This window comes from Abrus precatorius, unplaced genomic scaffold (assembly GCF_003935025.1).
Source record: "Abrus precatorius isolate BTA unplaced genomic scaffold, Abrus_2018 Scaffold6, whole genome shotgun sequence".
NCBI lineage: Eukaryota > Viridiplantae > Streptophyta > Magnoliopsida > Fabales > Fabaceae > Abrus > Abrus precatorius.
Genome location: NW_020874406.1, coordinates 16,356,930 through 16,370,102, shown reverse-complemented (window position 1 = coordinate 16,370,102; position 13,173 = coordinate 16,356,930). Strand labels below are relative to the sequence as shown.

General features: G+C 33.2%; 1 protein-coding gene across 1 annotated transcript; it reads right to left on the bottom strand.

Annotated features, from left to right (window-relative positions):
- Positions 1-6,489: 6,489 nt before the first annotated feature.
- On the bottom strand, positions 6,490-12,195 carry LOC113869814. Its single transcript, XM_027506299.1, has 3 exons — positions 12,009-12,195; positions 9,568-11,422; positions 6,490-8,683 (listed from the first exon to the last, which is right to left on the bottom strand). The coding sequence occupies exons 1-3, from the start codon at positions 12,056-12,058 to the stop codon at positions 6,692-6,694; spliced, it is 3,897 nt and encodes a 1,298-aa protein (XP_027362100.1). The 5' UTR covers positions 12,059-12,195; the 3' UTR covers positions 6,490-6,691.
- Positions 12,196-13,173: the final 978 nt, after the last annotated feature.

Genomic DNA, 13,173 nt, shown 5'->3' with positions numbered 1-13,173 from the left:
AAACTCGTTAATGATATTTTCTGCCACTATGCAACATTCATATTGCAAAACAAATAAATGTGGTTGACAGACATGGAGAGAGAATCTTAAGTGGATTGTGACATGCAACTACATAAATTTATTTTTAGAATTTTTGTTTTAGATATGAGATTCGTGCAAAATTTATGTTTTAATGCAATGTGTACTGACTAAATTACCTTTTAATATTATTGTTCACATCTCTCTCTTCCACTATATATATGATTAAAGTAAAGTTTATAAAAATTTAGAGCATTCTTATTTATGAATTAATTTCTGGGTTGAGTTAAGTTGCCCTGAATTTAAGAATTATATTATTTTGTCTAGACTTCTTATTCATCTTCAATATCTCTGTGTTTTTATTTGCTCCATTATTCAGCATGCTTTGAAAATGGACATGGACTTTTGATGCTTTCCTAAACATACACAACAGTGGAGAGGGATGTAATTGTCTCTGAGGGAACCCTCAGCAAAAAAAGAATAAGAAGATTGTTTCAGTGCACTTTGTTGTTGGCCTTGAGTGTGAAAGTGAGACTCTTTTTTTATGTTTTATCTAAATTGCGTGTCCACGTTTTATTCTCTCTCTGTCTTCTTCCCCTTATAATGCCAAATTCAACATCTAGTAACTTATTTGATTCCATGCTTCTACAGCTTATTGAATTGAAATTTTATCATTTTGAAAAAAAATTCTTTAGTTAAATTTAACATTAAATTTCGCTTTTACTATAAAAAAAAAAAGTTGCAGTTAATGAGATAATGTTTAATATACCTAGGGAGTAGTAAGTGAAATCTAAGGAATCGACTGAGTTAGAATGGCGATGTTACTCGCAAAAGTAAAGACATCATTGCGGATTGGATGGAAACAAAAGATTAAGAAGCAAGCAACGTGGTCAGTAATCTGCTGAGAGCCTCATATGCTACAATATTTTTTTATCTTTTTATTAATTATAAGATTTTCAACTAATATTAATTACATCAGATTTGCCTCAAATTTGTGTTTCGACACTGCCTTCCGCAAATATTGTGTCTGCTGACCAGGGGCTTGTACTGTTGCCACTTTGTTTTAGTATTAAAATTTTAATTTTCTTATTTTGTTAATTAAACATTTTTAAAAATTATAATTTAATTTAAACACATATTTTAATTATATTCAATAATTTAAAAAGAATTGTATTAATATCAGTTAGAAAATATAATTAGAAAGGAGAGAAGAGACTGTCAAACATTGACATGAGTTGTTTTAATTTAACTTGTAGCAAAAATACCTGAAAGTACAGAGGAAGCTGTTATCCCTTTTCTTCTTCCATCAAATAAAGATTTCCCTCACTGTGCTCACCAAATCTTGAACCCAAATTATCTTTACACTGATCATTATTAGTTAACATGTAACGTTATCTATCACAAGTTCATATCGATAAGATCATTGAGGAAATATGCGAAAACGTGTCTTAAAAAAATAAAGAAATATATTTAGTGGTAAATGGCCCTGTTATACTATATATCCTTCATGTCTAAGCTCAACTAAAAAAGACATTTCATGTGAAAATTATATACTTCACGGCAGAACTAGAATATGTTTTCAATTGACATATAATAATGATGACCAAATCAGGAAATGCAAAAGCTTTTAGTATAAAATAGATATTTAGCTGTGAACTAAAAATTAGAGTAAGATTCTCTCCTGTTATTTTTTGTAATAGTATGAAAGAGGAATATAAAACAATTATAGAATGACCTAAATCATTATTTATGAAGCATTTATGGATAGATCAAATCGATAAATGAAAAAAATTATACAAGTCCACCACATTGAATGCGAAGGTTGCTTTAAGGTGGGGATTAGAGAGACATTCCCAATACATTAGAAACATATTCATGAAAATATATAACACTATAATATAAGAGGTTCAAAGTTCAAACGCCATTCTCACCCTCATTTGAAGGAAGATGCTTTAAATAATAGAACAGTGAAAAGGAATCCACCCAACTACACAAGACCCAATCTCATATCTCTTGAGTCTCATAATGATACTTACCCATACACACATGTAAATGTGTGCTCTACCTACTCATCGTAGAATATCATTAGTGTTACCCATTTTGTCTGGTGAAGGAGAATTTAACCTTAGCTACTTCATCGACTGTTAATATCCATGATGGATCATATTCTCAATAATCACAAAGGAAGAAGATTTTATTCTCAGTTAGTATTATTTTTAAATAATAACAAGACATCTTAGATTCTAATTTATCCAGAAGATGAAAGAAAAATGAGAGCGTGAAAGGTTGCCATCAAAGCTTGTAAAGTTAGAAGTTAATCATACAGTTCCGTTGTCCCAAAAATTACAAGTATGTGGGGATTATTAGCATTGGCACATTTGTACCATGGGAAACATCCATCCCATCGTTTTATTTATTATATGACATGTGAAAATGAAACTTGTAACCCTACGTCACAACACTAAGCATTAAGTGTGTGCTTGGTTTTCCTTAAAAATATTTTGAATTTTTTATATAAAAAATATTAACTTTTAATTAAAATCATAATTTTTGAGTTTCAAATGAAATCAAGCTAAGTTATTAGATCATGTGTGTGTATACCTTACCCTTTTGTCAAACTCCCTCTACTGCTCTAATCCACTTTAGTTCCTCTTCCCTTTTCCAGAACTCTGGAAGCATTTCATTTTTTAAAGCTGGCACTGTTGTTATGATATGTATGGGCAATGTAAATATTTAACGGGAAAAAAAAGGATATCCATTCATTCAACTCAATCAACTCACGACCAAATATGTGGTGTTTATATATGTATATATATATATATATATATATATATATATATATATATGTAAGTTTCAATTCGGTATGCTAATAAGCATTATCGGCTCAACTATAAACAAGACATTTGTGCAGGTGTGAATAGAGAATTATAGTACCTATTCTTAAACTTAGATTTTAAAAATAGAAAATGCTAAGCTGATTAATAAATAAAAATTAAAAAAACACTTACTTTTATGTATTTTAATTCATTTTAACATGATTTTTAAGAAAAAAATATTATTTATTATTTACTAATTTATTAGGGCACTGGTTAATAATATTCTTTAAAAATACTCATCCTTATACTTTATTCATGTGAATAGTAAATTTAATGTTAATTCCCGTATCATAAAAATACTTTAGTATTTATATATAAATTTATTATTCATATTTTAATTAAATAAAAGTACTATTTCATTACCCAATTATAAAGATAAAAGGGCCTCACAACAACGATGCAACACACCTATAAAGACAATGTTGGATGGCAATAAAAAGGAGTTAGAGTATTCAATTTTAAAACATAAAAATTAAACCATTAAGATCCAATTTATGAGTTGATTGTAAAATTGTAAGACTATCGGTGTAATATTGGTTTGAGTAATCCATGTATTTATAAATTCCTGATGTTTTTGAACTATAGAAAAGTTAATTAAGTTAGTCTTCAAATTATCAAAAAGTACGATCATATTAGTTCTTTCACAAGGACTAATATGGTCAAATTTTAATATTTTTAGAACCTTTAAAAGGTGTTTAAGGTATATGGACTAATCAAATTAGAAGATTAAAATATTACTTAATTTATTGATTTTTTTATTTTAAATTTAATGCTTCAAATAACGTGTGGACATAAAACGAATTAATGGGTAATAAATTATTCATGTTCACATTCATTCTCATAAATGTCATGAATAAATATTCATACCCAACATAAAAATATTTAATAGATAATTCCCTTCACCCTTTTTATCATACGTAATTTTTACAAGCAGTGGAGGTCCAAATTGCGCCATTCTTAGAGAGGCACAACTCAATGAATGAGGTTGCCAATGAGTTTGGGGACCAGGAGTTCATGAACGAGCCACCATTAATTGAGAATGACGTAGCTAAAATAAATGTGGATCAAATCAATGTATCAGAAGAAAACCTTTGCTTCATTCAATTTGCAAAGTGAATTGCGACGTGCTATGAATCATGATAAAGATTATCGTAAAGCAAAGCCACAGACCCAATTGATTTTGATACAGAGGGCATCATTTTCGTGCGTTGTTTTGAAAGGATAAAGAAAAGGACTTCAGAGAGCTAGGTTGTTGTTAGCATCCAGTAAGATAAACTGAGAGTAAAAAACACAGTGTAAGAAAAAAAAAAATATAAATATTAAGAACGTTGATTAAAAAAATTAAAAATGAAATTTATTTATTACAAAATATTATAATGTAATTCTTATGTGATTTAAGAGTAAATTACGTCTTAATTTGTTAATACCTTTTACCATAGGGAAAGTAGCTTGACAAGGACCGGTAAGCTTTATGTTTCACCAATTAACTCAAACCTTACCGTGTTCTATGGTACACTTTTAATCAGCTTTCTTGTAATTTATGCTTTTATTATGATCAATATACATGCATTCGTCATAGATAAAACTCATCATGCAAATAAGATTTACAAAATCACACGTGTTTAGCTTATCTCCTTTTCACAAATACATTTACAGCTAAAGGTTCTCTTTAATTTGATTATGAAAATTTTTAACACTAATTTGAAATCAAAATTCGTATTTGTAGGTATGGACCAGATGGTCCCATCCAGTGTGTGATTGGTGGCTGTGCATAGTGTACCACCACAATCGACCAAAAACAAAATGGCCCACCAAAAGTTTCTGGGCTCATTCGCTAACGCAATAACCAATGGGCAGCGATGGCATTAGTTGATCCAAAGCATAAAGTGGAACGACAACAGGTTAATTTGTTGTAATTCGTGAAAAGGGAAAAGACACAAGAATTGCACATGGAATGAAAAAAAAAATTAAAAAGGAAAGAAAGAAAAAAGGTTCAATCTTCCAATAACCATGCTCCACTCATTTCTTTGATTTTCCTTGTCAAAATATCTAAATCCTTTTATTCTCAACTCTATTATAGAGATATATGGTTTAATTTAGAATAACTAATTAAGCAGTTATATTATATAATGTGGCTTCAATAAATGGGAAATGGAAATATCCCATTTCATTTCAACGTTGAAAGCTTGCCCCCGACCCTGAGACTGATTATGGATCAAAATGTTTGTTTAATGATTTGTAAATGGTTTTGCATTGAGGTAGATCTTCGCCGACAACAATTGTTATCTTAATTTTTGCACGTGATCCAACGACCAAGCTAAAATTACAAGGACAACATGTTAATGTACGTGCCCTGCTCTGTTCAACAATTGGAACACAATAATGAGACTCAAAGCCTAAAAACCATTCTTGCTGTCACACAAAGAAACCAGCTTTGGTGGGACATTGGCACGGCCATTAACTTTTTCTAAAGTTCGCTTTTTACTTTTGTGGATATTGAACTTGGTCTAAACTCAACCTACATTTATATGTAAAGTTATTAAGCTGTATATAAATTGAAAAGAATTAATATAATAATAATATATTTAAAGAGATGTTTTATTCGTACAGTGTTTATGTAATGTTAGATCTTCAATGCCTCTCGGGGAAAAAAAAAGGGGTCACGTGAAGTCGAGTAATATACCTATAGAGTTTCTGGGTATAAGTGCACCAAAATATAAAAGAAATTATTTGTACGTATACGATAGTAAAGCCAAGAATTGAGTTGGAAACTACTCAATACCGAGTGTTTGTACTAGACAGCGACAGCACCTGTTGTAATCTTTGTATGTTATGAAAAATGGTCCCAAAATAAAAGTTGGACCACCTCTTGCTAGGTGATCCAATTACTACCCAAACCAATTGAATGAAGTTATAGACTGAGTGCTACCTCTTACTTGTCTGTCTAGACAACCAATGATGCCTTAACGGTAGTAAACTAAAATACGGATATATACAAGTATTCATATTTTCCTATTTGAAAATAAAGGCTGTATATCCTGTCTCGTTATGTATGTATATATGCAAAAAAGTACATGATTGCAAACTTTGGATTTAGCCGTTTGGCAGGTGGTATGGTCAACGTCTCACTCGTGCAATATGGCCACGCGTGCCAATTTAGTCACTCAATTTGTGAAAGTAGATGGTCCAAATTTACTAAAATTTGATCATGTGGGATTAATTTTTTGGTTGTGGCTTCCGTCATTGCCACTTTTTTGTTTCCATCCCGCTGCTTGGTGCATGCTTTAAGAGACTCCTCAAAGCCATTCATGTTTAATTTAATCAAGTTATCTTCATATATTTCCAACTAATAATGTCTTCTTTTTCAAACCTTTTCTTTGCTCAACAAACCTATTTAACTTTTTACTTTTGTTTTTGGAGGGGAGGGGGTTCCAATTAATTCTCAAATACCGTAAACTTCATTTATCATTGGGGTCACCCCTGTGCTTCAAAGGGGTCATGTGACAAGGACACATGTACATCTTCAACGTGGACCGGAGGCCATTAAGTCAAGTCCAACCATACCAAGCCCATGGTTTTCGTTATTTGGTTTTTCCCTTGCCAGCCATACTTGTAGCATTCTTCATGCACTAATTTCGTTAAAATGGTTACAAAGTTAAAATTCTTTTTACACTACTAGATAATAGTGAGTGTGCATGCGTGCAGCTGAGAGCTTTATCCAGACCTTTATTTTTCTTATTAACATAGGTCCGGCGTGGAAGTAAGAAAATGGGGAAATGACTAAGTTATTCAACTTACTAGGCTTCTTGAGAATTTGTCATAAGGGTTTGTGGACCTCTTACAAAAAAACTGTCGAAATTATTTTCGGCGGGACTGGACTTCATGGATGTAACATTTTTTGGAACTAACAAGTGAAGTCCAGAAAAATGATCACCCCAAATATCATATGTATACTCATTTGCAAGTCCTGCCTCTTGTGCTTGAACAGTTTGGTTGTGAAGTTTGGAACCAGGAGCTCGAGCATGCAAGTTAACATTAGATTTTGACACCAAGGGTGATGGAGAAGTGCTGGCAGGAAAGGGTGAAGTAGCACAAGGTATCTGAACAGGTAAACTAGTAGCACTTCTTGATGCTGAATGTGGCCTTGTAGAAGATTTATTACTACCGCACTTTTGTGTGATAGCAGGCTTCAATATGTTTGCCTCAGCAGTATTGGCAGAAGCTTGACCATTGTCAGAATGTAGGGCAGTCCCATGTGTTGTTGAACGAAGGGCCTCAAGGGGTTGCTCCACGTCAGGAGATGATGGCCAGTTACATTTAGGAGTAGCAGTCACGGTCGGGGACAAGGGAGATGAGGGTGTAGAATTCCCACTTTGACTACTTGAAACTTCAGACAGTGCAGCTAATTTGGCACCAAGACTCTTCCTCTTTTTTCTTCTACCCTTTTCTTTACTAGTTTTGACAGTGAGATTACTTAACTGAGACACTTTTATTGGATCAGAGCTCAGAACTGCTGTGGATGACAATTCTCTGTCATTTTGGGTATCCACTGCATGACTAGTTTGTTGGTGATTTTCAGAAGTCTGCATCGAATGCTGAGATACTCCCAGTTCAGACAGATTGCCTTGACCATAGGAAGAACTGCCACTAGAGGCATCCATTAGATGACTCATCTTATTAGACACAGATAGCTCAGTCTTTCCCTGGTTATGGTGTAGGAAAGAGGTTTCCCCAGCACTTTTTATGGTGGCATGGACCAAGTTATCATCACTTTTGTAAGAGAAATCCAGGAAGCCCAATGCAGTAGTTTGAGAAAATATAAAACAAAATATCAGAAATAGTACAGAAGCAACAAGAAGGAATCCAAGAAGGGATTTCTTCAGTCGCATCCAATACATGAGTCTCTTGCAGTTACTTAGCATATCATAAGGGAAACTTGCTTTCACGGGTAAGAGGAAAATACCAGTAGCCAAGTTAAGTTCAAGATCTCGATGCACCACAGCTGCAGAAAAATCAGATTGATATGATATCGTAAGTTTACTTGATTCCCCAGGCTCAAGAGAAAAACCCCTACATGAAAGAATCTTAAAACCATCCAACCCACATTCTTTCCCAGAAACTCTGATACTTTTAACCTCCAATGGCAAGTCTCCTGTGTTCTTGGCATATAACTCTTTCACTAAATGTTGTGAACAGGCAGAAGTCATCTCTTTCATGTGAAACAATGTATATGGAAGAGAAAGGTTGAGTGGATTGGGCATTTTAAGATCAAAATCTATACTGTGAACATGCTCTGAACTCTCAAGCAAAACTAGAGAAAGCAATCCTCCATGTCCCCTTAACGGTATCCACTCAACACCTGAAAGATTGTTTCTTATCAATGCTGAACCAGTCCAGCCACATCGACTGGATGGATAAAAGATTATTGGCCCCAAAGTTACACGATCATAAGGATGCACATAAGCCTCTGTCAGTGCACTTTCTGGTACTGAGAATCCATACTTTGTTGGGGTAGCACCTACATCTAGAACCAAATTACAAGATGGAGAGTGTAATAAATCATCTAGACCCCTACACTCATCAATTATTTCTCCTGAATTCAAGATAAGTTGCATTATAACTGGATGCTGGCTAGGATTCTTTACAGTGATCCATCTAGAGACATAACTTCCAACCTGAATCATCGGAAATAACACCTCACGATCTTCAAGCACAGACAGGCCACCAGTGGTTCCTTGAGACTTCCAGTTTGTAAGAATCAGTTCATCTACATCTGTTGTCTCTAAAACCTTCATATAAAGAGAGTGCAATGAGTAAATTGGAAACTGAGAAAATGTATAAATAATTGAAAGAATATTAAGTAAATTTATTTCCAATATTATGTTGAGTGAGTTCAGGTGCTGCATATAATGACCACAAATACACATATACAGCATTTTAGTGGAAAGAAAAATGGCAGTAAAAGAAGCAATCAAGTGGGAAAAAGGTAAAGGATTGGTTAGACAGAATTCAGACAATAGTAAAGAAGGCACTAATTGAAGCAAATCCCCGTATGATTCACAAGACAATTGCTGCACATTATGCTAGTTGATAAAACTCCATTTTTCCAAATTTAAGCCATCAATGAGAGATTTATCCTGCTTTTTATTCGTATCAAAGACAGAGCAATACAGATAAACAGAGACAAGCTTGTTTATTTTATACACTGCTTTGTCATGCCTGAAAAATATTTCATTATATTGAAGCTGTTTAACACCTTCATCCTAGAGCATCCTAGCCATTTATTGTCTCAAACCCATCAAACTCTCAGTTTTCCAGAATTGGATCAACAGATTTTAAAGAGAGAAAAAGGGAGAGAACAGATGTATATTGTTAATGCAGACAAATGATTTTCATTAAAATGCTGTAACTGACAATAATTGTCCAGTTCAGTATTTCATGCAATAATATCCGAGAGGAACAGCTATAAATTTATTATTAGAACATACTTCCAAGGCACTTACTAAATACGTAGCAAGAGTCAGTCGAAATGCCCCATTCTTAAAAATGAATAAATAATAAAAGCCATATGCATAAGACTCAGTGGTCTAAATTTTGAATTATAAAATTGATAACAGTTTATCAACTTTTTTGTTTAAATAAGATATGGACAGCAAGAGCTATATCAACTTACCTTGACAGGAGGTCGCAAGTGTATGCTTCCACCCATATTCCCCACCCTTATATTGTCTGATTGGATATGTTCAGAGTTGCCTTCTACTTCAATGGATGTAAGCCTTTGATGTTCAAAACATATATATAATATGTCCTCACATGGAATCTCGATCAGGGGACTGACTGAGTCATTTGTAAGAATCAGCAGTTTGCACTTCTCTCGCAAGCTGGAGATTGTAGGTGCCAAGTCATGCAAATCCTTGAGCAGGTGATTACAGTAAATAATGCCAACTTGTGTAACAGCACCAGGGAAAAGAAGTAAGCCTTCTTTGTACTTAATATGGAAAAGCTGTGTGTCAGAAGCTTCTATGACTTTAAGAAAACTTAAAACATAAGGGCCATCATTTCTTAGAGAAATAGTGATAGCAATTTCACCACTATCACAGGTGGCTAGACCATCCAGAGTTGCTGAAACAAACGTACCAACAGTATCATGGGCAGAATGAATATCTACTTCAGCTTCAATAGGAACCATAATAGTATCAGATGCATCTTGTGAGGACCTAAGTAAATGCAAACAAAATGCCCCAAAAACTTTTCCCTCAAATCCAACTGTGATATCCATCTCCATGAGAGTTTCAGAGATATGTGGACCAATAACCCAATTCCTATGAGGCCTGATTGCTACTATTGGTGAACCAAATTGGTTACTCTTCACAACCAATCGATCCTTAATAGTTGGGAAGGGACGAGCATCAAAAACCTGAAAATCATTTACACTACAAATTGCTTCAGTTTCAACAGAACTATGCCCCAAAGAAACTGACACCCATGCAGTTATTTGCTCCACAAAAAGGGTTTCATCAAAGGGATTGAACAATGAAAAATTCTTGCTCAACCTTCCACCGGGAGAAATTTGCATACTTGATAAGGGCTGAATTCTAAAAGGAGACTCAGTAGCATATCCTTTAGCCTCTACTATGAATCCACCAGAACTTGTCTGCAAAATCAGGCTAGCTGATGACAAGCCCATACATTTAGGGAAGAAAACAAAACAAATTAAAGCTGATTCACCAGGTCTTAGCGAAACCTCACTGAAGTTACAAGGATAGAACTGTAAGTCAGTGCTGAATGGCTCATAGAGGTGTAATATGCTATCATTGCATGTATTTGTTACAGTTACAAAAGCTACTGAAGAAGAATACAAATATTTTTGTCCCCAGTCCAGTACAGTAGGGGCAATCCTTATATTGGGTGAGACAGAACCATCAAATGAATTTGATTTGGGCATCTCAGAGTTCTTTGACAAAGAATGTGCGGTCTTCTGCTTAAGTGAAGAGCCTCCACAAGAGGAAATATCATCTTTACAACCAACCTCGGTTTGAAGTGGTGGTATCTCATTCACTCCATCTCCGGTGTTCAAAGAACAAGAGACAGCCCCTCCATTAAGTAACATAAACACACCATAGTCAGATGACCAGCTTCTGTTACTTGTTTGCCTGTTATCTTGAGCTAACTCTACACAAAATGGACTGTTGTACTGACTGCTAGATTCTCCAAGAGAAGTTTCATCCATAATTTTCTCTTTGCGAGAAAATCCAGACAACATTGATGGAAAGCAGAACGAATGACCATTCGGACATACATTTTCAAAATGTTTATGTGCAGTTGGAAACCCATAGCCTAACCTTGCGTCACTAACAGTGATGTCTGAAGAACCCAAATTGTAATTTTTCCCAAAAGATGCACAACCATCATAATCTGGTGGATTTCGTATCCCATTCAAAGAGCACAGTCCATATCCAATGAGCCAAACTAATACAGATGACAGAACCACATAACAAGTGAATGGTTTGTCCAGGTGCACCATTCCCCTAGTTGAACCAAAAACACTGATTAGAACTTTTTTAAAGCATTCTAAAAATAAATAAGTAAACCAAATAACTAAAACTATTCTAATTGTTGCTTCATGTGTTATATGCTAGATTGATATCAAGCACCATGTAATATAATTCCCGAATAAATAGGTAAAAAAATAAACAGCGTGTATACAAAACATGAAGCAACAATTAGAATCAGCTCTGTAAGCTAGAAATATAAGGAAGAGGATCCTTATACGAACCGTTGCTCAAAAATTTTAAATATTTGTTACACCGTGTTAAAATCAATCATCTATATGACAAAAATAAATAAATAAACAGCAATATCATAAACACTCAACCACACCGTTTTAGCTACCCGAACTATTAAACCAGGTCATTAAAAAAGAAAAAACAGTCAAACACCACGCGCTAAACCCAAACAATCACAGTACTCCCACTCAAAACGGGAAAAAGGAAACATCTTTATTGAAGAAAAAGCAATAACTGACTCAACTGAAAACAGTCACAAGAAGCAAGGAGAAGAAACCCAAACAAAAGGAAAAGGGTGAAAAATGGTGAGTGGAAAAGGGCAGCGTACCGATGGCGGAAGACAGAGAGTGGGTTGATGATTAGGGTTTTGGGTTCCATGGAAGAGAGGAACCCATACGACTTTAGAGGGATGTTCTTAGTTCTCACTGTCTATACAAACCCAATGAGATGAGTGGCTCCAGACAACTAAGAAAATTGCAGACAAGGTGGTAAAAGAAACCCAATGAGATGTTCTTAGTTCTTACTGCACCTATTCAATCAATAAATATAGTTTAATAATACTCTTTTTTTTCGATGCCAAACTTTAGTTTAAATGAATTTACTCAATCGAGAAAATATATTAAGTTGATCTATTAAAAAATTCTTTTAAAATGAGTTTATTTGTATAATAAAAAACATATATTTACTTTTGAATTTTTATGAGTTAATACTATTATAATACTCGCTAAAATTTAGTTTAAATGAATTTACTCAATGGAGAAAATATATTAAGTTGATCTATTAAAAAATTCTTTTAAATTGAGTTCATTTGTATAATAAAAAATATATATTTATTTTTGAATTTTTATGAGTTAATATTATTATACATTTTGAATTAAATAATTATCAATAATAAATAATATTTTAGTTTTTTATTTTATATATAAGTTCGTTTTAATTAAGTTATATTCTTGTGTATTTTAATTTATCTTATATATATGTGGTACAGTGGTCGGCCAGAATATAAGAGTTAGGCAACATTCTTCTTCTAAAGTTTTCCTTCAAAATAAAATAGTGTTAATAATTTTAATTGTCCATTACAATGTGTATGGGTATTAGAAAAATAATAAGTTTTCTTGATTGAATAATCTTGTGCTGTGTGTTTATTTATAATCACTTCTTTCAATGTTATCGCGTTTCGCTTATTTAAACATAAAATTTGCGGTTTGTTAGAATAGAAAATTATTTCTCAAAATAAAATCAACATTCAAACATACATTATATCTTCTTTTTTAAAATAAATCCCATTCATAGCATAAGTTATTATTGAGCAAAATTTATTCATTGAGTACGAATTATAGTTTTATAAGATTTAATTTTAATTTAATCTAACAAATATTAAGATTTTAATATGTTAATCGAATCTTCATTTCTGAAAGGAAGTTTATTTTCCCTTTTTTCATTTAGTCATGTAATTAATTATTTTATTTAAGTCTTAAATTTTGAATCTATGC

What these genes read in the sequence shown, in the direction of transcription:
- LOC113869814 (XM_027506299.1), bottom strand. Translation starts at nt 12,058, where the DNA reads ATGGAACCCAAAACCCTAATCATCAACCCACTCTCTGTCTTCCGCCAT. An exon ending in CTCTCTGTCTTCCGCCATCG is followed by an intron (nt 11,423 to 12,008) that starts GTACGCTGCCCT and finishes TGGTTCAACTAG; the next exon opens with GGGAATGGTGCACCTGGACA. An exon ending in ACTTGCGACCTCCTGTCAAG is followed by an intron (nt 8,684 to 9,567) that starts GTAAGTTGATAT and finishes CTTTATATGAAG; the next exon opens with GTTTTAGAGACAACAGATGT.